The sequence below is a fragment of the Temnothorax curvispinosus genome, unplaced genomic scaffold (assembly GCF_003070985.1).
Source record: "Temnothorax curvispinosus isolate PA1 unplaced genomic scaffold, ASM307098v1 QBEX01007764.1, whole genome shotgun sequence".
NCBI lineage: Eukaryota > Metazoa > Arthropoda > Insecta > Hymenoptera > Formicidae > Temnothorax > Temnothorax curvispinosus.
Genome location: NW_020217544.1, coordinates 26,930 through 53,210, shown reverse-complemented (window position 1 = coordinate 53,210; position 26,281 = coordinate 26,930). Strand labels below are relative to the sequence as shown.

General features: G+C 42.3%; 1 protein-coding gene across 11 annotated transcripts in view; it reads right to left on the bottom strand.

The window, feature by feature from the left end:
• LOC112457413 (collagen alpha chain CG42342) overlaps nt 1-26,281 on the bottom strand; it is a 78,152-nt gene that overhangs the window by 36,653 nt on the left and 15,218 nt on the right. For 9 of the 11 annotated variants that reach the window (XM_025020442.1, XM_025020438.1, XM_025020439.1 and 6 more), the window contains exons 2-6: nt 10,291-10,370; nt 8,809-8,844; nt 7,451-7,486; nt 2,677-2,748; nt 469-555 (exon numbers count right to left, since the gene is read on the bottom strand). In XM_025020442.1, the coding sequence (XP_024876210.1) occupies nt 469-555; nt 2,677-2,748; nt 7,451-7,486; nt 8,809-8,844; nt 10,291-10,370 (311 nt within the window). The remainder of the gene's footprint in view (nt 1-468; nt 556-2,676; nt 2,749-7,450; nt 7,487-8,808; nt 8,845-10,290; nt 10,371-26,281) is intronic. The other 2 variants (XM_025020437.1, XM_025020434.1) reach the window with 2 other exon arrangements.

Here is a 26,281-nt window from a genome sequence, read left to right as displayed (position 1 = left end):
TTTTATCCTACGTATATGTCTTAAAGCAAATTCGGGGATCGACAGAGACAAGAGAGGCCCCGAATCGACGATGGAGCATCGACGACGCACTTCGTTTCATATAAACCAACGAGAGAACGCTACACCGAAAGCACCGCACGAGGCAAAACGACTAGCTAAATAACAACTGGACGACGAGAGATCCGGCCTGTCGCGCATCCGGGATGTAATATGCGACGACGCGCGGACACAAAAATAACTGACATACAGGTGGTAACAACAGGGGATGAACGGTGGGGAAAGTGGGGACAGCGGACGGGGGATGAAAAGAAGAAGAGAAGAAGCGACGACTACGGCAGTGTTGGACAATGACGAGATGACGGGTGAGAAACAGCGGGGAGAGACGATTGAGGGGATTGGAGGATGTCCGTCCGGATCGCGACACCGAGAAGCGTGTCGCGCCTTCCGAGGAGGAGGAGGCCGGTTTACCTTGAGGGCGACGATTTCCGCGTAGCCGAGCGTCCCGCCGCGGAGCGTCGTCACCGACCTCTTTAACCCCAATCCCTGTGCATTGACCCGTAGGCGAGAAAAAAGGCAAGGTTTATTTATTTACTCTCGTACTGCGATGTCGCGTCGCTGTTGGCTGTTGGCGATCGACGCGTCGAACGGGCGCGAACGAGCGCGAAACAGATTTTGCGTGAAATTCGTGAAATTTTTTCACGAACAGGCGCGGAGTCCACGTGCGGGAAAGAGACGCGACGAGACGCCAGAGATTGACGTGATTCTTCTTTTCTCGCGCCTGTCGTTCACACCGGCTAAGGCAATCACGCCGATTTTGCGCCCGCGCCGTCTGCATTTTGACGGATGGCGCGCGACGGAACGAACGTAGATTAGCGTGCGATAACTGATATGACGCGATTTTTTTCTCGAACGATGATCTTCATCCTGCCGTTATTTAACTCGAGAACGGACGCCTAAAGTAATTTTTACACCCCAGTATCGAAAAAATTAAGCTCACAGTAATTTTAATGCGCTTCTTTCATTTTTAAATATATTTTTCTTTCTTTTTACTTTTTTTTCCAGAAAATGTTGAGTAAACTTACTTACATATTGTCCTCAAATACTAATAAATTTTAGAACAATAAAAATACGATATGTAATTAATAACAATGACTTTTAATTGGAGTGTAAAAATCACTAGGTGACCATTTATGCAAAAAAGGGGCAAGCGTTCCCGGGTTAATTGGCAAATGTTTACACTGTGCGATCGAGCGCCGTGATACGATAAAACGATAAAAATCGTTTTCTTTCGTACAGCAAATGCATAAAATAAAGTATCACTTTCGACTAATTTAATTTACAGAACTTCTAAAATCATCTAATTATGTACTCAAAAATAAAATTAATTATCGCTTCCTAATGACTACTTTAATATCCAAAACCTGTATCTGTTGATTAATCTGGAATCAATTTTTGTCTTTAGGCAAAAACCTAGAAAAATATTAATAATCATCAAATTGTGATGATCTCTTTTCAGCCATCGTCAATCGTCTTCTGGGCTTCGTCGCACGCGGACTCCGCGTGTGATGTGCTCGTCGTCGCGCGGCAAACGCACACCGATCGATACACCGGGCGCGCTTGTTGCACGCTGGATCGAGAGAACACGGAGCTACGGTGATTTCGCCCTGGACACGAGCGTATGCATATGCATGTGCACGGACGAACGCGTCGTGCACGCATCGTCGTCCTCGCAATAAAATCAACGGACGGTCGCTCGATTTCCAGGGCGAAGCTGGCTTAGATTCTCGAACGCGAGACGAGACGACAGGAGGAAGTGCCCTCTTGTCGTATATATGACACTCGGTGAAAGAAATCGCGCGCGATCGACGACGCGCGCAAGTGCGCTCGAGCGGAATGAAGAAGCGTACTCCTCGACCTAATAAAAAGCGACAGGGGGAGTTAAATGAAGGTCTTTTATACGGGCGCGCGCGGAATCGCGCGGATTGCCGCGCGAAATGTTATTTCAGGTGCTTTGACGATTTTAACAAATCTCGCTTTCGCGCGAGAGCTGAGATTTAATTATCGCGGATAAACGCGGTGGGCGAATTAGGCCAGCCGGAGAGCCTCGGTTATATGATTTCCCAGAGGATTCGTATATAAAAGAGTCCTCGTTCCACTCCGGATCGTTCCAAAGGGAGCTTTCCCTGTGCGTGACACTAATTTCTTTGCATCGACTCGCTCCCGATACTTTGTGAAATTCCTCGGGCTGAAATATCACGAAATCCGCGTAATTTATTCGATTAACCGTCGGTCTTTTGACGCTTCACGGCGACGCGATCGAGAAGACGTTAATAACGTTCCCGCTCGAGTGCACTTTTACCACGTAAAATGAGATTTGCAGCTTTACGCGCGATGAAAATATCGTTTTATTTCTTCCGCCCGCGCACCCCCCTCCGCCATCCCTTCAGGATTTATCCCGTATTCTTCTCGCCTCTTTCTCTCTCTCCGCCCTGTGCGTCGGCCGCGCCGGTGATACACACGTCCCGTGATACACACGGGGCTTTACGAGATTGCTCTCTGAAGGACAGCGGAGGCTGTAAGGTGAGAAATGAGAGAGCGCGGGGGCACGCATTTTCGCGTTACGAGTGCGCCGGCGGATATTGCTTTATTCCGCGCCAGATAGCGTAGCTTAGATACCTTCACTGCGGACAAGACGTCGAATCCGGGGCTGCCCAGCTCGCCCTTCTGCCCTTTGTCACCGGGTCGGCCCTGCGAACAAAGGGATGCTGTGTATTACGTGCCATGGAGTAATAACGATGAAATGAACAAGTTTTTTTCCGAATGAGCGTCTCCTCTCTGTTATGTCATAACTGTACAGCGATCAAATATCTCACGGCTCTTGCTGAGCATTACCTCTCTAATTTGTAAACCAGCTAACTCCGAGAGAAAGTTGGAATTTTTTTTTCGAGATTTATACGCGATTCTGTGCAATATTTTAAAAGAATTTTATTATCTACTTTTTATCTTTTGATCTGCTAAATGTTAGAACGATGCGCCGGGATTTCGTTTTCATATCAACTTTGCGTATTGAATCATTATGAAAGCACTTTCAGCTTTAATTAAGAATTCTGGCGCTCTCGTTCCCTTTCAAAAATACCCAATAGCGTAGAGCTCAAAATGTCTGAACGGAGATTCCGCGATTATTAAGATTAAATTAAAGGAGATTTCCTTTTCCAAATAATTTGCGTTTCTAAAATCTACGAACAAGATGCGTGTACGAGTTCTCGCACTTTAATCTCGTTGCAATTATTCTTCATAATAACACACACGTAATTAGTTCTGAACTACTTTAATTTCACGCAACATAATTAGTCTTTAACTATTTCAACTTCACAAACATAATTACTTATATCGATGCAAAGTCGACAGATATAAATGCTCGCTATATAATTCATGCCAATAGATTAGAAAGCAACAAATTATACCTCTCATTATTCACCTCTGTAAGAAATAAAAAAAAATGGAATTATTAGACGAATTAGAAAACAATTAAAAAAAAGATAGGTAAATTTAAATCAAGTCGCATATTTTTTTATACTGTATAAAATGCAATAGGATCAGATTTAATCTACAAAGGTGCTGTACTGGAGAGGGGAGGAGAGTATTCGATCAAAAAAGCCTGAAGCATTCTATTTCACTCTGTACGCGGTTTATTCAGATCCATTTCTGCGTACTGTATCAATGCACGAGAACCACCATTATCGTGCGGCGTGCGTAACCTTCGCGACGTATCTCGACGAAGAGAACGCAGACCCGCATAAAATTTCGGACTCCGCAAACCTGCGGACACACCCGAGGGAGATTCAACGATTACGCGATTCAACGAGGGTTAAAATCGCGATTTAATATTTCGCCCGGGTACGTAGGTCGCGGCGCAGGCTAGCGCGGTTGTAAATTTCCAAGAAGATAAACCTGCGTGTGTTTGCGCGGCGGATCCTTGCCCCCGGAGTAGCGGAGTAGAGAGTAAACTCCGCGATCCCGAGGCAAATTGCGGAGTCACTGCTATACCGCTGTAACCCGCGCGCTATGACTATTTGCACGAAATCCGATATAAACGCCGGATTCGTTATTCGAATCTCGGAATACCCTTAGTACGGATCCGCGCGGGTATTGGTCGCCCGGCGCGACTGTGTACACACTCGTTTGCCACACTCGTTTAAAAAGAAAACGCCCGGGCCGGGCAAAGAGAGGAACGCGAGGGAAGGAGCCGATCGTGCGGGTCCTTTCTTCCCGGCCATCGACAGAACAAACAACTCGCGATATTTGCAATGCACTTATTGGTCTCTCCCTCTCTCTCCCTTCCTTCCTCTCTCTCTCTTTCAATCGCGCACGTACTCGGTCTTTTCTTCTCGGACACATTTCCTCGCTATCTGTTTGCTCTGTCGTTTGTACCTTACCGCCACCGAGATCCAGTCACGTCAGTATCCTACCACACAACACGGCTCCTCCATGTATACGAAACCATCGTCCGTGAATTCTTCGAAACGGATTGTTCTTTAATGAAAATTTTATCGGACACAATCTTTTTTCACAATCCTAGCACGCGGTGCCCCTGGTGACTGCGTGTCACAAATTATGACAATTCAATTAAAGTCCACTCGAGATCGAGCAAGAAATTACATTTTCTTATCTAGTCGCCCGCATCGCGAAAACACTTATTAGCGTGTCGTCAACCTTCTTAATTAATCACGTAGCGTCCGTAATTAAAGGAAATAGCAGTAATTCCGCGACATCCTGCGCGACATCAAACGTATACGCGACACACCGCCGAGCACGTGTGTGTACACGAATAGACAGAGGCTGCTCTCTATACGCCAAGGCAAACTAGGTGGCCGCAAAGGGCCACCGACGCGCATACAAGGGCCTGTCATGCGAAAAGACTTTGCGTGTCACGAGGACCTTGCATAACCGAGAGAGTCACGCATATATATATACGAGGATGTATGTGCGGAGATTATAATACAAGGACCGCGTCGTGTAACCAGCACGAGGAGCCTCGTGCAAGCATCTCTCGTGTGCCGGGATGGATCGTCGAAGTGAAACACGCAGACTATGGAACTTCTATATCCTATCCTAATACGCGAATTTAGTTAATAATAACGTATTCCGTTAGATGATGGTTCTCATCTTACCTCTCTCGAATATACAGATCTGGTTTCGTCGAAAGCGCAATAACGTATCGCATCCGCAATCGATTTGCGTGTGCAACGGCTAGACGGCTGTATAATAGGACGGCGAAATAAGGAATGATCAATCTATACTCGCGTCAATCCGATTTTCGTGTCTGCTTTTTCGAAGAGACACGTCGCCATTATCTATGTATAGACTGTTATACATTTATGGATAAGCGAAAGGCGAGTGACAAAGAACGGCCGTTTGCGTGTCGCGACTTTGCACACGTCTTACGTCCGTAGCGCGAAAAAAGGTGATGAACAGGTTCGAACGATGAATCGGATTGGAGTTAAAAAAAAATTGCATCTCGGAGAAAATATAACGATCGAGCGCAGACGAGTACCTAACTGCTTCCCAACGAACAGCGGAGTTAATAGAGTAAGTGAGTGCAAGTGAGTGAGCAAATCTTCAATTTAAAATCCGATTCATCTTCCAATCCTATTCGCGACCGCCGCCGCTACAACCGCGAATAAGGATATAGAGTTGTCTTAATAAATCACGATAACTCGAACTACGAAGTGCTGGCACGTTAAAAAAAAAAATACAATGTGAATTTGTATACCGGATGAATAAATCTAATAAATTACATTTATTTGCCGAGAGCTGAATAATTTGATTTATTAACCCTACAATAACGACGTTGTACAGCGCAATAACGGTAACGTCGCTCTTGCAACGTGTTTTGTTTCCTTTTATAACAAAGCTCTTCTCGCTGCGTAAATATATTCACAGGTAAGTGAAATTAACGGTAATCTTCTCCAATATTTTTTTTACTTGAAAAAGTTGCCTGTAGCTAAAAAGTCGACGTCTGTCTGTAAACCCGTAGATTATTACTGCAACTTTAAAATGCTTTATATTGTTTATCAATACGCGCTATGCATTGTATTGGAATTCTAGAGAATACTTTGTTTAACCAATTTTCAAACCATCAAAGCAACAATGAGACGATGATCCTCTCGATTAATCGTATTTTCGTAGTTCGTATCCGTATAAATGTCAGCACAAAATATCTGCATCAAATAATATTCTATTTGATTTTGAATTTCGATATGTTTTTATTCGCACTGCCTGCGTTTGATCCGTGCCCGTCAAAAACCGAGTCCGATAGCGAAATGCATGATATATATACCGAATGTATATATACATCACTTATATGATTGATCATCCTGCATTTTTGCGGCTAATTCGTTCAACATACGTCAGCTGCTCCGAACAAGAGACTCGAGAAAAAGTGTGCCAGAACAAGATGAGCCCGAAGCGATTGGTATATGAACGCGTTCCCGTTCGTGTAATCATAGATTGCGACTCGAATACTGATCGAGCTCTGTATCTCGAAATATCAAGACTAAATATCTTACTCCGATTTCTACTGAAATACGACCAGAAGTAGATCGGAAAAGTTTCATCTTTTAGGAACAGCTGCGTTTGACGGAAACTCAATATCAAAATTTTCGCTCTCCTTACCCTCTCTCTTTCTCTCTCATATCATTATCTTACGTCTGTCATTTCGAGCGTTCGATTTCATTGCTCTTTTGATCTTCTCCGACGACGTCCCTTCGTCACCGGGACGCGCGACTTCATAAAATAAAGTACTTATTTAACTAAATCGATTGGGAAGGAAGAGAGAGGTAGGCTATTTAAATAAACTGTCGCTCTCGTATTTGAGAACAGTACAGATGCTCTCAAAATGTCTTAAGTGACCTCGTTTCGCACCTGTGCAATTAGGACAGAAAATTTAGATAAGACATTTAAATTTATATCGTACTGATTAAAATATATACGAACAATCGTCAGTTATCGACAATTCAGTCAAGTAAAAAATTTCAAGGATATCATCTATATATTTAATCGCGAGCTGATTGTCTCGCAGTTTCTAGTGTTTGTTTTTGTACCGATCGACTTCGTGAAATTAAAATGTTTAAAATATCATAAATTTAATGCAGCCTGGACATATTTACGTGATCGCAATAAAAAGAGAAGAAATTATCGGATTTATTACGATGACACCTCGCACAGGTATAAATTTCGATAAAACAGGTTTCTCGCCGCACGAAATATATTATGATTAAAGCTCTCTCACGCCCATAACCATTATTCTATCAAATAATGTTATTCTCAGAACGTTAAGCGTTCGCGAAATAAAATATTGCCTCTCGCGTTTTTTTACGAAGCAATTAATTTCGCACGCTTCGTAGCGCCATGACGAAAATTAAAATGGTAAATTATGCGGCGAACTTACCGGATCACCTTTGGGCCCGTCCAAGCCGATAGGTCCCTGAAAGAACACCGCCAGTGAGTGCCAGTCGTCGCTCACGCGTCCGTAACGACGAACGAAGAAAAGTGAAAAATTGCGTGCGGGCCGAGCGAGCCCTTGGAAATATTCATTCCTTGTGTATGTAACATGTAATAAACACGGGCGAGCGCGACAAACCAGAACCGATGATGAGTCGTTATGCTTCCAGGCGCGACAAAAGTGCATTCGCATGATCCTGTCTGTGATAATGACGCGTACATTTGCGACGAAGCGAGGAATCGCGAGGAAGCGCTGTTAATAGAAATTTTATTCGGCACACGTGAATGTTTAATTTTGCGCAGCTTCGATCCTGACGGGGCAACTTTCCATATTTGATGCCGGGTCATATCTCGAAATTGGTGCGTTTCGCCGTGGCGCCAATTTATACGGAATTTCTTTCGATATCGTTGCTACCGTGATTAATCAGACTCGACAGATAAATGTCAGTTATTTCTGTATCTAATTTACATATTTTTGATTACGTGCAATTTAAATGAGAGGAAACGCACAACATTCTTTATCAATTAACCGAATTTTATAAATTGTGTATATTCAATATTGTAAAAGATCAATTTCCCGCAAGAGAATTTGACTTTCCGACGCGATCTAAATTTTATTAAAACGAACATTTCTCTCTCGCAAAGTACTTCTCGAGATATTCATTTCGTCCACGGATAGATTGATCTCCATTCGGCAATTACCAGCTTCGTCGAAATGATAACTTGATACTTAGTAAGTCGGAAACGTTGATAGTCGGCTCAAAATTGCCAGCAATTAAAACGAGGAGTGATACTCGAAGCGAAGAATGCAATTAACCCGGTTCCTCGACGCGTATAACAGTTGCACCTTCAGTCGTCAAAGCGACGCGCGCGATACAATGATGGAAGCGAGAATGCTGAAGTCCGATTTCGTGCTTCGATCGCGCGTACGAATCGCGCTGATGCACGATACAAAAAAAAAGAGAATAAAAAATCCAGATGAGTAGCTTACAATCGAGAGCCGGAAGAGAATTCAGATCGAGAGACAGCTCGCGGATAAAGAAGCGGGTCAAACGAGCAAAAATCGCACATCAGCGGGCTACATGATACGCATTAATGGCACTTAATGACTGTTATGTTCGATGGACATAGTGTGGTGAGAGTCCGTGGTGTTCGAGAGACAGAGTGACAGCGAGAAAGAGACAGGCAGAGAAACACGGAGAGACGAATGCAAATGTGGAGGATATGAGACAGACATAGGCGTACACAGACAGAGATAGAAGCGAGAAGGAGTGTACTTCAGAAAGAAAATAAAAAATAATATACCGGAAAACCGTTCTTGCCCGGCGTCCCGGCCACACCCTGTAAGAAGGGGTATAAAAAATTAAAAACTCGTTTACACGAGAAGGCAGGAGAGGGAGAGAGGTGGGGGGATTTACTCAGGGTACTCTCTCGCGCGCATGCAAAAGCGATTATTTCGCGGGCCGGCCGATCGTGCCCGCGATATTATCGGCCCCAGTCCCGTATGCATACATATATACGTGTATGTGTATACGATCCCGGCTGTAAGGATCCGTATACACTGCCGCCCGCCGATAATTATTCCGGCCAATTAGATATTCCACGGGCGTATAAGCACGCGCGCACGCACACTAGTTGATGCCGATCCGTTCCCTCCCCGTTCTCCCGGTGTTCCGCCAATCCGATCTTTGATTACGCGACGATGCGCTCGCTCGATCGGCAATCGCGAGGGAAATCCGATCGCGCGCCTCTGGAACACCCACGATGCTGCGCAGCCGAAGAGAGAACCTGCTCGTCGCGACGGGCGAACAAAATTTCGACGTCGATGATTAAGTTCGATAGATAACGATCCGGGGCTCTTTAAATCCATTATTTCTTATAATTTTGAAATTCAATTCGGCGGACGATACGTCGGGAAATAAAAAAATAAACACAAGATTTGACAATAAATCAAATTTAAAGGAGAGAATAATAGCCCTTGAGTTTTGTATTAGGGTCGAAAATGTGAATAAGTTGTTGTATGTAACGTATAACTTTGCAACACACTAATTAATTACTCCTTGACATAATGTAAGTTGGTATCGCGCGAGTGAGATTAATTTGTTTCTCCACAACGTTATGTTGTAACTTCAGCATTTTAATCGCCGAGTCATCCGGCATCGATATTTCTTTATAAGATGCAACTGGCAGGGAAGTGCCAATTAAATACCAAATAAGCTCTTTCTGCAACTGGAATGTAGCTTTATTTTTGATCCGGCGTAATTACGCGAGAAAGTTTTCGATAATCCTCGTGTTGAATTAAAGACACGGCCCGCAGGAGCAGTCTAACAAACTTCTACTTTTCCTTAATAGGAGGAAGAAAAATTGATTTCCCTTGAAGTTTATAGCGTACACCATGATTAATACACGGTCGCTCTCAGCTCGTTTCTTTAAAACTTTATAGTTTTGGACCGCCTTCGCGGGAGTGTGACTTCAATTCTCCTTGTACCGGTCACGCGTGTGCGCGAGTCTCGCAAAAAAAAAGCGCGTACTGCTTACATTAGTCACCGCTCAGTGTACTTAGTCTCGAGTCCAGAAAAGGGGGACAGGGGGAGTAATATAACGCGTACCGTTAACTACTACTTCATGCATGGAGCTGCTGCACTCCCTAATAAACACACTCGCGCGCACACACACAACTGCACGTGCGATGTATCAGTGCACTAATACCGGATATGTATATATATATGTGTATATATACGGCGTGCTCTTCGCACGATACCGAAGCATCAGCACGAAGGTACTCACCGGCGCACCGGGCTCCCCGGGATCGCCCTTCTTCCCTTTCTTGCCCCTCTTTCCGGGTGGACCCGGCTCACCGGGTGGACCTGAAACACGAACAATGAAACTATGAAGTCGAGACGAACTATATATAATACCTGAAATACTTTCCATTCTCTTTTAGCAGTAGAATGGCAAGTGTGCAGTTTCGATTTTCTTGTTGTCGAACAAGAAAAATGTATAAAATGTATACTAGGGATAGATATTTCAACTTGTCTCACATTGCAGCTACGTTAAAGAACCGAGCTTGTTTAAGTCTTTAAACAAGTCGTTTGGCTGCGCGATTTAAGCAAGCTATCCATCTCGCATGTTTCACGCTTCAAAGTGTATGTACAAAGTGTACAAAAATTTCCTGGTATTCGAAACTGCAATTATTCGCTCTCTACGTGACATTTTAAATCTGCACAGCTGAGTGCAGTTTCAAATGTTTCATTTTTAGATAAAAGTACCGTTGTTACAAAATCCTAGTCGCAGCCGCTGTTTCAGCTGTACGAGAATGAGACGATCTTCAGCGAAATAAGAATGTCTATTGAAGTTCACGAGAAAGAATTTTTATCCTATGACCAATCGCTTGAGAATAAAATCACCACGGACACACCCTATACAGCCCGAGAGTATTACAGCTAACGAAGTGTTACCATCGCGATGAAAATGAGTTTTCGGGATTGCGCCCGCGGATAAACTTCGGCGATATAAGCTATATAGGGTGCCAGGATACCGTTCAATATCTTGTTTAGATATTTATATAGGGATAAATTCGAAATGGCAGACTCTATAATTATTGTCATATATGGCTCTCGTAGCTTTCCAACTATTAATATCGCAATTTATTTATGTCCTGTCTCTCCCCGTTCAGTTCCACTCACTACTCGTCTATTTCGAGGCGCTGCAACATTCGGATTTGCAACTTTAAGTAGTTTCGTAATCATACGTAACTCGACGTTCGGACAAATCTATCATTATCCTAACTTCATTCCCGCGGTTGCGTGATGAAAGGGCATCCGGTAACGGCGGACCACCCCGTAGCGCGCGAATGCCGGCGGGTTCGAAGTGAATGGGCGAAAAGACCGATAGATTTGACGCGTAATGAAATTACATCGTCGTACTCGTCCGTAGGATTTCCGAAAATCGAGGGGAACGAATGCGCGGCAATGCAGGCGAAAATCTGATCGACCAGGCTCCGCGGCATGAAACGTAACGGGACTAATTCTTTTATTTGACATTTGATTTTGTTTCATTTTATTTGACATGGCTCCGGCCAGTGGACGTTTACGTACGTGTATGTATCCCCTTTTCGGCTTCATTACTTGGAAAAACGAAAAATCCGCGCTCGGCAGGTTTCGACGAGCTCAACGAATGGAAATATATTGTACAACGCTATATGTTCCAACGTGGTTCGACTCGTCGTGATTAAACAATATCATTCTAAAAAAGGGAAAACTGTATTTACACGATTTCCTATTCCAAAGCATGAAACACTTTTAATGAATTGTTATATAAGCGGACTAGCCCGCGCAGTTTCACGAAATAAAAGATAATTTTTTCACAGTAGATTGTAACACATTCGAAAATAAAATAACCAACAAAGCATTTAGACAAAATTTACTGCATCCTTTGATTTATGGGAAAGCTATAACCATGATTCGTGACTCATTAAGTGCTTCGCATTTCTGACAGAAACTGCACGTTTTTTTTTTAGCAACCAAATTGAAAATTGTTACAAATTATAGCAAATGGGCATAGCACAGACATGCATTTCCACGATGATACGAACGCTGCGCCTGAGGGTGGGATGCTGCTGCAAGTCGTCTCTTGTCGTTCGCGTTATTCTAATTTCCGGCAGGGACTTGCCTGACATTCAGGGTCGGGGAACCCTCTCTCTACCCTCCCTCCCCCTTCTCTCTTTTGGGGAACAATTCGATCGTGATTTATTCCCGGGGCTGCTGGCCGCTCGGACAAAGGCGTGACGAGCGGTTCTCCTTTTATTTTCCATTTATCGCCACCGGCAAACATCGCGCAGGGGATGATGTCATATCCTCCGAAGAGGGAACGAGGGGAAGCCGCGAACTGAAGTCGCCCACGGGGACGAAGCGCATCACGTCACAGTGGATAGTAACTCGGGCAGATTTTTTTACAATTAAAGAGCTTGGGGCGGTAACGCGCGAAACTGCGCGAGGGAAAAGTTGTGCGGAAACTTTTTTTTTTTTGTAGAAAGTGGCAAACCGTCAGCTGACGTCTGATATCAGCTGACAGCTTTTGTTTACGTAGCCTGCTAACGATTCATTTATACAGATTTCATCTGCGGATTTTGAATAATTCGTACTTGATTTTTCTCAAATAAAAAAAAAATATATATATATATATATATAAAATAAAAAAAAGATATAAGCAATTGGAAATCTAGATTTATCCAATATTTTAAATTTTAGAATAGATATTATTATTCAATTTGAAATGGACTACATTTCAAAAAAAAATTTTTACCTAGAGAGAATTATTTGAATTTTAGAAGAGAAAGAACTTCGTAATTTCAATATCACATAATATCGATTTTATTTAAAACTTTTCACGAGAGGAGCAACGTTTATATCGCAGCGGTATAAATACGAATGAATAAACGAATGAATAATTAACTGATTACATATCATAAAACTGATCGATATTATGAATTAATTAATATTGATAAGAGTTTTATTTAGCTGTCCATTATTAAATTGACAAAGTACGATTAGAGAGTTGCCGCACAATCGGTTGTTTGGCCGCGAAAATTGGTCGGAACCCAACTCCCAGGTCCCTCTCGAGGGGTGGATATGAGAGCATACTCCATTTAGTAGACACGAAACTGTCAGTACGATCGTTCGTAGCGTTCCACAGCAATTCTGGATAATCTGCTCTGACGGTTACACCTCGGCCGTAATCCACGACGTGTGTAGAAATAACGACGTACGTGCCGATCGCGCGTATTTCTCGACGGCATGGCAGCTGGCGGACGCGTATAGACGTGTATACGTCTACGCGTCTCGAGAGAGCGCACCGGTTTGTATCTCGGTATCTCCGAGAATAAAAAGTCAGAGAAGGCAGATGGCATAATCCCGCCATCACACGTCGAGAAGCATGGCCCTTTCGAGGATTACGCGACGGGAAAGGCGACTGGAATATGCGCTGCGGCTACTGGATATCCGACAGACAGCTCTATCAAAATTATATAAGTGAAGCGCGGTGCGCGCAACTTTTAAATCCGACACGGATTTGCAGGGATGTAAGCTCGCGAAAGACGCAAGCTAAATGAATCAACGCGAACGAGTTATTTAATATTCGAATAATATACGACATATATGTTCTAATAATTATCAAAAAATTTATAATTTATACAAAATGTAATAATTTCATACAAAAAAATATTATAATTTCAAAGTTGCACATAGGAAAATGTTTAAGTAAGGAAAGTGTCTTCTAGCTTTTTTTTATATCTATATTACAGTCTTTAGTTTAGAGTTCTTCGTGACTCGGATAAACTCATATTAATGAATATATGAAACGATAAAAATACACTGTTCTACTTTGAAAAATTGGCACGTCACTCTCGTCGAACTCGACGATTCGCTTTTTGCAACGTAACACGATATCCAGTTCCCGCAGCGGTACCGTACGCGATAAGAAACGACGAGTGCGAGTTCGGTAATGCTCCGGTATGGGGAAGAAGAAGTGGAGGCAGGCGCGAACGGAACGAAGAAGCCGACGACGGCGAAGCAACGATCGATCGATGTCGATCAGTATCAAGATAAAAAAGAGGTGACTCCCCCCTCGCTCGTCCCGGCTGCGCCCGCTATTCTCTCGGCGCGGCGCGGCAAGTTTTCGCCACCCCGCGGTTCTCATCAGACCGCGCAGATGACGGGTGCCGCCGCCTCGCCTCCTCGAATACTTGTACTTGTCGCGAATACCCGGGGTATAACGAGGAAAGTTTGCGACGGCGGACATCGTTGATCGTTGCCGCTCTCTCTCTCTCGCGGCTCGGCAAGAAGCGACTAAAACGAACTTTGCGAGCCGCAACGCGGCCGTCATGTCGAGCGGATTGCGATATGTCGAGCAAATACATGAAAGGGAGGAGAATGACAGCTGTCGCAGGATTAAAGAAAACTTTGGAATACATTTATTTTTGTAAACGGAATAAATCATTCGCGTTGCCTTTCGTAGGTTTCGGAACCAGTAAATTTTCGTTTTATGGAAGCAAGATTCAAGCATACAACGTCTATTAAAACCTTCATTTAAATTTAATTATTAATATTTATTAATTGCAATTTATGTAAGATATTTAATTATAAAAATATTTAATTTAATTAGAAATTAATTAGAAAAATTCAGCTAATACGTTATAATAAACAATGACATATTTTAAAGCTTTCATTGAAGTAAATTGAATAAAATTCCATAAATAGTTTGTCATTTAAAAGGATATGCAGAATAAGGTTGTACACTTCAGGAATCTCTTTTAGGATATTAAAAACCTAAATTCGATGTATACTTATTTAAAAAAAAATGTCATTTTTAATTTTAATATTATTTTTTTCATGTCTTATTTTTTCACGTTAACTAGCTATATATTTATTCTATAGTGCGCGACACGCAGTAACACATACCTTTCTTTATAAAAACACAGCTGAATTGCAGTACGTTCACATCAGAACATTCAACAATTTCCTGCTCCAATCGACTCGTAAAATGCACCGTTCGCGCTTGTTCATTTCGCCCACCGGGATAGTTCGCATACGTGCGATTCCAGCGACATAGCGGCCCAATTGCTCGGTAATTCGGTGTGTGTCTTCATCTTTTCACGAATGTACCGTACGAAGGTGCGAGATGAGGCGAAGCGAGGCGAGACAAAAGGAGCGCGCGCGCGTCGCGCCGAGAACGAGACAAAGAGAAAATGACGAAGAAACACGCGCGGGAAATAACCGCGTAGTCTAGACACGACTGAAATACTTCGGGACGGCGATGTGCAACACACGCCGGAACAGGGAGAGAAACTTTCATCTTTCGCTCCCGCGGGAAACCTCCTCGCGGCTCTCTCTCTCTTCCTCTACCGCAGCTTCCGACATTGTCAACCCTCTTGGAATCTCTCGCGTGAATAAGAACGAGATTAACGCGACATTTTGGCAAAGTTCCGAGGAGAGAGAAAGAGAGAAAGAGAGGAAGAGATGGGGAGAGAGACAAGGAAGGGACCGTGTATACAACGCGCACCGCGTTAACGACACACCGCGCGCTCGTTCCGCAAAATAGAGTCACGCGGCTGGAAAATGATCGCGGTGGCGGCGACGGCCGTAAAGCCCCGGTACACGTATAGCGGAGCATTCTCCGACAGGCGCATTTTCCGCGGGATTTCTCCCTTTTCTATTAGGCGCCGGTGAGACGCGCGGTGGCCCTTTCTCCACGAGCGCCGAGCGTTCGACGGGAAAAGAAATCGACCGAATTCCCCCACGGTCCACGGAGCAGCCGCAGCCGCGAGGACTTATACTGAACCGGGATGCTATGCATCAGGATCGGCTGACGCTGATTAGCCCTATTTTTTTCTTCCGCGCCCCTGTGTAATAACTGGGGCTATAATTCAGAGAGGAACGACGGCTTGCTGGAATTGATTAATCATCGCCGCGCTTTCAATCCTGAATACTCTTTGTTTCATTTGTAATATGCATGCAAACGCATAATAATCAATATCATTGATTTATGGAGATATTCTGAATTCAAATCAGTTGACGCTAAAAAGGCTCGAGCGAGAAGGTGACGTGAGGTACCTATCGATATTACGATGTCTCTGAGATGTATCTTGAAAATATGTGGCCAGAATTTTTCAAAATTTTTAGTGATAAATAAATAAATTGATACACACGAGAAATATATGTTCTACATCAACATCATATGATAAATAAATGATAAATCTACGCAAATATAATAAAAACGCTGGCTTATGACAGTTTGTTTTCAGATCATTTAGTGTTGCGCGTGACAGAAATTCATCGATTGATATGAGCATCAGACACAGTTTAGATAACGCGTAAAAAAAAAGCCAAACGGATTTATCGGCTCCAATTTTCGTCGAAAAAGCCAATACATTTCTGAATATGACAGCTGTCCGCACAATCGAAACTTTTGTGCGCGAAACCAAAAAGCACTGCATCTTCATTCTACAGTTGTTTAAGTCTTTAAAGTAAAAGAAAATATTTCGTAAAATCTCTATGTGTTTCGAGTGTGACTTTTTTCACCTTTTTCCCTCGCCACGGCCTGAGAAGAACTCATTTGGTATCCCCGGCAAACCTTCGGTCGCACTTCCGCAAAATTTATTTTCGCGGAACGCTTCGTGACGTTTATTCTGCTCCTTTTTCCCCAAACTTTTCACGAGCGCGGTGCATCTCTGTCAAAGAACGGTCGTTATAATACGCGTACGCCGATGCGACCTTCGCGTAGCTCGTCTCTGAAACACTGACAGTTAATTGCCTTTGTCGGGTTGTTAAAAAGCAATTACTCGCCGCGACCGTATTTGCGAACCGTGCCCGTCGGCCGGGGAGGGACTCCCGGGAGTGTATTTAGCGGAAGCCGGCGGAGAGCCGTCGATAGCCAAAGAAAATAATTACCCTTCCGCCGTCCGCGTTTCTTGCGGAACGCGCACGATCAAAATCAACATCGGTTCCCCTCGGCCTCACCTTTGGTACACTTTTATCTGTGCGATCAAGCAACGCATTATATTCCCACCTCCACGAAGATGACTGAGCGAGAATTATCGATCTTTTCCATCAAATCAATTTGTTTTTATTAAGCTTTCTGTAATATCGAAAACATAAATGAAGAACAATATTTGATACACAAGACGTATACGACGACCACGAGCGAAATAAAATAAAACAAATCAGATCCAGCTCAAAAAAGTTTGTTATAAAAATTTTTCAAATTCAATAATATTTTTCGATGCGGTCATTTGTCATTTAACGCGTACGTTCCAAAATACGTTACGATATATTTGAAAGCAAAATATTTATTTTTTAAAAGTAAATATTACACCATTTTTATAAATTAATCAACAAATGTTAACATAACATATATAAGATATTATAATACATATATAAGATATTATAATACATATATAAGATATTTTTTATGTATAATATAAAAAATTATTTGATTATTTTCAATTCAGTATCACAATAGGTATACTAGAAGCTTCATTGCTTAAATTGCGAATTAAATTAGAACGACATCAAATCAGATGTAAATTTAGTTCGAATTAATTTTGTAAGCAAACTGAACCGACCGTTTTGTTTCAATTTTCAACAGAAGGAACAGAATATAAACTTTGTTGCTACGATATCGCATTCTCCCCTTCGATGCACCCCCCGCAATTATATCGAGCCACCGCTGACAAGCTTTAATGCGACCAGCCGGGAGTTAGTTTCCACTATCTGCCTTCGGGAACGGGAAATATCGTCTTCGTAATCGAGTAGCCCCTCGGTTCCGCAACGCGCAGGGGTTTATCTCTACACAGGGACGAGGAGTTTCGGTATTGACGCCCGAGAGTTGCAAGACTCGAACGCCGATGCGCTCTTGGTCGCGTCGCGACAACCCGAATATCCCAGATTTATACGCAATGTTTTCGCTGCTCCCGTTTTTCCTCTCTCGCTTTTTTTTTGCGCGCTATGCAGGAAGCGCGCGGAAAAACGGAGCGCGGCGATCGTAAAATCCATTACGTATCCCCGGCCGCCTCTCTCGCGGTTATTAAAAAAAAAACAACGTTCTCTGAATATGCGTTTGTCAAACGCGGCGCCATGAATTCGCGCATAGCTCGCGAGGCAAAATGCTACTTATTTGAACGAGGAAACCGTAAGTAAAATTGCTACAATGAGGTAAGAAGCATGTTAAGGGCGCAGTAAGTAGTTACCGCCGTAATCATCACTCCGTCAATAAACCTGCTCTCGCGAGTCCGTCGTTGCAAACATAACATATGTAAAACTTGTGAACGCGAAACGACATTTGGTTCTTGCGATTTACGATAGAATAGAAAATTTATCCGAATTATTTAAAAAAAACAGAGTTTTGTTAACGCAAAACGATCTTCATGTTACATATATTGTATTGTACAGCTTTTAATTAAAAAATTTTTAACGTTCTTTCAGAGAAGAAACTTTCAATAATGTAACGAATAGTCATGTTATCCACCAAACAAGAATTTATGGCTTTAAATAACCTTATAATTATCATCAGGCTCATCGTTGAAGGCTAGTTTACTTAGCCACGTGGCAAAATTACCCCGATCGACCTTACGTTTTGCTTTTATATTTAGACTCTCGAGCGCTAATCAAGACACATAGTGTAACCGGACTCTCTAAGCTTCCGAGAGATAGTTGAGAGACTCTGCTGACGGCACGAGAGAGCAGCCACGACAGACAGAAGAGCAGGCGCGGGCAGGCAGGCAAGCCGGCGGGCAGGACGTGAAAGAGAGAGGGACCTCACATGTCGCGGCCGCGGGGCAGTACGGTTATGCCGGGCCGCCGAGCTCCGATTCCCGCCCCGGTAGTTTCCCATGATTGAGATACATAATCGGTACTCCCCGATGTATATACTACCCTATCCTGCAACGACCTACCGTCTCGCGAAGACGTATACTCTCTCTTCTTTTCCGTTTAGCTGTCTCTTTTTCTCTATCGCTGTGTACGTCATCTCCGACTGCAACCTGCGTTGTTCTTCTCGATTAAAAGAAGGATAAGAAATGCATTTTAGCTTTCGCTATCCTGCTCGATGTACAAACGCACATACGAGTCTAGTTTCTATATTCTTATATATTAGGTTGTATCTTCACTGTTAAACTCATAGTGTCAAATTAAATATACTCAATTTGAGTCATTTTTAACCATTCCTATGTATAAGTCGCCACTGCTTTTATTCAATATGTTGATTTAACTAAATCAATTTAACTAAACCAATAGAGTTAAAATAATACTGTTTTGCGTTAAAATAATAAATGTCGATTCACATGGTGAAACAAGTTAAAAATAACAAAATGTTATTTAACTCAAGGTATTGGTTTAATTCTATGTTTTAATATTTAACAGTTTGCCTCCACTTTTCCTCAAATGTTTATTCGAGAATTATCGTTCGCGAAAACGTGTGTATATGATTCCAATGTATAAATGTATGTGAGTTATCCGTAGTGTATTGAACTCGGGTCCATGGTTCGCTAAGTCCAAATGACTGTATTGACCAGTCATCCCTGCGGGAGTAATCTGCATTGGGAATTTGAGATAGGTAGACAGTCAACGTTTTGAAATTCAGTTTTTGAAAATTCGATAGAATATGCATGATAAGGAAACTTATTGATGCGGTAAAGACGTATCTTGTTTCGGTTATGTCAAAGTTACATATTAGAAAATATCTTATTCGTTGCTGAAGTTTGAAACAAATGTAAGCAACCTTGGAAGATGCTTTCACAAATTGAAAAACTTATTCTATTGGAAAAGATTTGCTACATATATAAATGTATCGTACTCGCGTTTGCACAAATCACAAATGATTGATTCTACCCAGCGAAGAGGATGCGTTTGAAAGCGGTTAAGTAAGCGTTTTTGTTGCTAATTTAACATTGAATTTAGAAGAGAGCTAATATAGCAATAATTTAAAAAAATTAATATAGAATCTTCTGATATAATTTTCCTCAGTGAGGGTTGACAATAGTTTTTAAAAATAGTTTTTAAAAATTGTACTTTTTTTTGGCAAATATAAACTAGCGGCATAAAATAACGTTGACATTGTGCTCGGCGATGTGATTAGAGTTAAAAAAAAAACTCGCATACCGAAAACAAATATAGTCAATCAAGCAATCACTTCTCTCTCAGATGCAAACATCGTACTTTAGCGATAACTGCGTTCCAATCAACGCGGGGTATTCTTCCGCTGGCTAGTAGGACAGGATTTCACCGTGGGGAGAAACGTTCTGCGGGGCCCCGCAGGCGCAGCGGTAGTCCCGCGGCCCTCCCTCTAAATCATACGCGTCGTCCGCTGACGATGAATACCTCCGTGCCACAGCGGAGACCCCCGGGCGCGAGGAAACCAGGGGTACCGCAGGGCTTGTTGCGATCGTGTCGGCAATCCCGCTACCGAACGCTGGCAGGCTCTTAGTTTATCTATCGCATTTGTGGATTGCGCGGACTCTGACTAACTTTGCATGAGCTCGATTAAAGGCGGGAGCATCCAAGAGTACAATAATTTATAACGAATAGACGGCTGAATGCCTGATGCACAATACCCAAAATTTCAATAATCGATTAACATGAAGAAGATAAAGGTCCTTTGTATCCCTATATCTTTCTAAATTTAAACAACAAATTTTGAAGCACTTTTAAGGACAGAATTATGTAGTTTTCTATATATTTATATGCGTTATTTGCATTTTGCTACAAAAATGAAGATACAAAACCTTCAGTTTTTCGATGATTCTCGTAGTTGTAACGTGTGGATAATACCTGACCCACCTTTAATCCAACACATAAATATCTAGTTCGAACCTACCAGGATTACACGACTACGTAAAAACGTATAATACATATTTATATTCACATGGGGAATTAATAGCAATAAAGCGGATGTATCTCATATGGAGACTTTCTAAATGAGGATTTATATCCAGGGCGGGGTTTCCGAAGTTAAAGGCTGGATTCCGCAGCAGATAGCAGTGGCGCAAAGCAGAGGAGATTGCCTTTTCGAGTACGATAAAACGCTTAATGGGCATATCACGGCGACAATATTTGCGACATAAATGGCCGAAAGCTTTCTCGTCGTAATCGCTAGATAATAGTACGACACTAAATAGATTTTCAGAAAAACCCCGCGATAAAATCCGAGTGCCTACCACTTTTGCTCGTCTAGTTTAAGTACCAGACTGGTTTCGCTTAAGCCTGTGAAGATGAATTCAACCAGGATCCTCGGCGAAAACGGAATTTCATTCAAAGATGACAACGCATTTAAATCGGGTATTAGATTTTAAAATATGAGTATGATTCGGAGATATCAAACGATAAAATTCTGCGTTTGTATTCTAATGCTAAATTTGGCATTAACGATGCAACGTCCGTAAAATTGTCGGTATGGTTGACGCGTGACGAAAATGTATGCGCACCTCTGTGGCGTAATTTAAAAACTTAATGACCGTATATTGTGTGCAAAATATTCGTGAGGCGACTGATAAAAAGCTATATCAAGCGAATTGTTACGTTCTCGTATTAGTAGAAACGTGATTGTAATACAAAGTCACTTTCGATAATATATTTATTGCCTTATCTTTTATAAATAGAGATGTGTTTTTTCTATATTTGATTCAAACAATGAATACGGGAGTATCGTTCATTAAAATGACATAGAATTTTATTCAATAAAAAAAGTGTGGAAAATTACAAGATAAATTAATAAAATTCGATCTAATTAAATGCAATGCTGTTTCATCTTCGATGTTTCGACACATTTTCGAATTGAAATTTCGAATTCGATAGTCAGCTAAAACCGAGTAAAATAGCGACGTGCAACGACGCGAACTTGAATAGACGAGATGATGGACCCGCAATTACCGGGGCATTGGTATCGGTCGGTCTATAACAGCGTCATGCCGAGATATACGATCTTAAAATGAGATATAAAGCCGAAACGCGCGGACACATATCGGTCCATAAACCGACGCTCGTTCGCAGACCTGTTTTTGCATAGCGCCGTAAAATTGCTGACATATTATTCGACGCGAAGCATTACGCGCGACGGGAACGCGAAAAGGTATAATCAATAACTGTTTAGCGCTGCGGGGCGATACAACAGCGAATTTACACGCTCCATTCCTGATGATGGACCATTATTCAAAGCCAAAGAAAAATGAATCATTAAACGATGAACAAAGATAATTATTCGCGTTAAAAAAAGGATAGAGATCGCCATTTACAGTCATTAAACACGCAAGAAGGCTTCTTGCGGTTCATGTTCGAGCCATGAAAAGTAATGACGAATATAATTAAACATAAACCTTTTTTGCTCGCTCTGTTTCTTCCTGACGTCGTCCTGACGACATAATTCGTGACGGTAAACGACGTTCCCCGTGGAGATCGTCGAGCTTGAATTGCTCGAATACCGCGTGGAGAAAGAGCGGTGGAAACGCGAGCGGAAGCGCGATCCCTACGCAAGATCGGATCCATCTCCGCAACGCATACGCTCGTGGCTCGTAAACCATAACTTACAATCCAGGACACGAATTTCGGTGCCTCCTGCCCGGCTCCTAAGGCGGAATCCGGCGCGGCACCGCAACGGGGGGTCCCGTCGGAGCGCGGGAGGACCGCACGCGGCGAGCTACACAATGAGGAGTCGTCCAACCCGTGTCTTATTATCCGTCTTTCTTCTTTGAATTGTTTCGCTGCGCTTCGCTTTCATTCTCGATGGAGCATCATCTCTCCGTCCCGAAACCCGAGACTATTCTCTCTTTCTCCATCTCCTCTTCTCAGCTGCAAAATGTGCGAACGTTCGTTGCGATTCTCTTCGGAGAAGCATGCTATCACATCGATATAATTTGCTCGAACTTATAACTGTCCGCCCGAGAAGAGATATCGTGACATGAAACTCGATATGTTTGGCGAATCGCGGTTTAGATTCCCTCGCGTGAAATCTATTTTAAACTCGGCTTAAGATAATTTCGAAACGCGCGTTATAAATGACGACGATGAATATCTTAGTTCTTATTTCATATCTTGTTAGCATTGTCTAATATTATAAATGATTTTTTTTCTAAAAGATCGAGGAAGAATTACGCGATCAGACTTTCACTGTCAAAATTACAAAATATTAAAAATTTCTTATAATTATTTGACATATTATGCTTGATTTACATTCTTAATTGTAAAATTTGTCTCTATTAGTCTCCAACCTTAATTATTACCCGTTTATGCCTAAACTTTCGAGACTGCGTCTTGATCATGAGTCAAGTCGAGTCTTCGGATTTTGCGTTTCTGCTGCGAAATTGTCGAAGTTACTCAAAGGCGTCATTATTATTAATAACCAAACTGTCGAAAATTGCTTCGTTAATCAGTCTTCCTGACGTAACTGTTGGACCCAATTACATCCCAACTACCTTCAATTCTCGCCCCTCTATAGAAATCTTCTCCTCTATACAGAGAATAACTTCCACAGGGAGGAAAACACATTTCCGAGCCCTTCTCCTGCTTGTGCGACCCTGCGTCAACGTACCCTACACGCCCGTATCCAGATCCCGCGCCCTTCCTGCCTCTCCAGTCTCTTTTCTGAAATACTGGCTAACGGAATCACGTAGGCGCCTGTAGTAATGGCCCTCGAGTCGGCACTTACTTGCGAAGTTCGAGTAAATTAGGCACAAATCATTTTACCTTCGTCAACGTTATTTATTCTTTCTTATTAATATTCATATTATTCACCATGATATTCACATCATTCATATTATTCTCAGCATTCATAAAAATACTAACAATCCAAAACACAGTATATATTTTTATTTTATACCTTACCTAAACATTTTCTGCAAAATGCTAAAAAAATGGAAAAAATGTGCGAGAGATTTATTTATTCTATTTCGCGTAACGAAATGAAAGATAATATCAGTATAATATGAAAATTGCCACGAGATATCCTGCTTTACAGAACAAAATACTCCAGCGTTTATTCGCCGGTTTCGTACAACAAACTCACTAATGTCACGCGCGAGGGAATCGGCCCCATCGCTAGAGCCGCACATACGACCACGTGGGCGGGTGCTTTATCGTGTGTTCTTTTCACGCGAGATTTACGCCGTCGACGACAATGAACTCGTTATCCCGTGGATTCCGTGCCGGTGGGATTTCCGATTACACGCGCGTCCGCCCCAAGGCCGATCGCGCCGTGATCGCTCGTTCTCTCATGTTGATGATCGTCTTCTACGATATCGTAGCATCAAACCCGTGTTGTCAAGATCGATACGATCGCGAGGGTTTCAGTTACTTCACTTTACGCGAATTCTCTGTCTCTCTTTTCCCGAAGCGATCGAATGATAAATAAAAGTTCCATTCGAGACAACTTTCGTCGAGTTTCTATTAATGAGGGACAAATGTGTGTGCTTTGTACTCGCGGTTGTACAAAGCGCAACAAAAGTACAGACTTTAATGTAACAGGCGGGAAAAAATTATTACTACTTGTTTAATATTGTTTTTGCAAATTGCATCATTTTTATTTATAGTGGCAGAACGAGATCAGAGAGAGCGACGTTTCTAAAGGCTGGAAAATACGGTACTTCAGCCTCTACCGCAATTATTGCGAGATATACGAGACTCTCTCTCTCTCTAGTTGAAAGATTTAATGGTACTTCAATATATACAAAGCTAAGCATGTCAAATTGTACGCTCGTGATACATCGAGATTTTCACTCTCGCGCGGCGTAGGACATCTCTTATCTGATACATTTTACTTTACATTAATGCATCATGATAAACATCGGAAATAATCCGCGCCTTGACTATCGCGTAACGCGAACATGACTGCTGGATTTGAATATTATTCAAGTCGTTATACTCGTCCGTCGTAAAGTGATGTATCAGTTTCATCTAATTGTAAGTAAATCTTTTCACAATAGAATTACTAATCTGCGCGCAATCATATTTGCGTAATAATCTGAAAAAATAAAATAAGTTTTGAGAATGCAAATTTCTATAGCTATATGTTAATAATTTAATTAAGAACCAAGTGTGTTTGGAAAACAACTCTCTCTTATTACACAATATCCTGAACAACAATAAGTTAAACAACGTGATAAGAAGTTAATATTATAGCAAGCTAAGTCAGGCAAAACTGTTTGCGTTTACTGTTAAACGCGAAATTCCGATGAATTTTTGTTTAAGAATAGTACATCGCGCAAGATAAATTCTGGAGCTGAATATTAATCTCGATAATGTTTTACTCTTCGTTAGCTAGAGCCTCTTAAATCCGCTTCACGTGGCACACTGTACATCCAGTACAATGGAACTCTATTCACGTTCACCTCCGAGAGTCTTTCAATTTCGCAAAATGCATTGTGCGCGGTAATATAATGCCACAGAAAGCTCACGGATAATCTCTCCTGCTGGATAATCTCTCCTACGTTTTCTATCTCGTATTTCTCTTATCCATCTTTTCTGGTATCTCACCGGTACATCGTGTGATTAAACTTCTTGCTAATATCTCGAATCTATTTCCGCGCTTTCGATTTCAATGCCTCACAATCAATATAAACGGCGCTAGTTGATCTACTGAATCCACGCTATTATTATATCTCAACTAAATTATATCAATAAAAATAGCAGACGTATATTTGAAAAGATAAAATTCTCGGCTTATATGTTTTCATGCGCTTGCATAAATTTTCGCAACTAATAATGCGATAATTATAACAAGACCATCATTACGTCATTATGTAGTAAGGGCAACACTAATTTTTCAAATATGTCCTAATTCGTAGATTTAGTTATACATGCTTCTCTCAGCACAACATTTGCCGTTTTCCGGAACAGTCACTCGTGGCAGAAACGGGCGCCTTCGTAGAAGCAGTTTGCACTGGCAGTGTCAACGATGATCGCGACAAGCGAGAAATGGCTTAGGCAGCGAAAAGGCCGGGAGGCACGGGTGATACGAGGTGCGAAGTTACGGATACACGGAACCGTATTCGTGGCGAGACGCGGGACGAAAGGCGACATGGCAAAAGGATGTCTCGAAGTGGCGAAGAGGAGAAAAGAGAAGGTGGAGGAGAGAGGAGGCAGGAAGAGGTGGAGAAGAGAGAAGTCGCGCTATTTATGCGTCTGACTCGAGTCTTGGTCTTGGTCTCGTCGAGTTCCAGCGAGGGAACCACGGTCGGCTAGGTGGACACGTTTATTAGGTGGAGTGGTCGAAAGATGAGAGGGGATTTCGAGAGGAG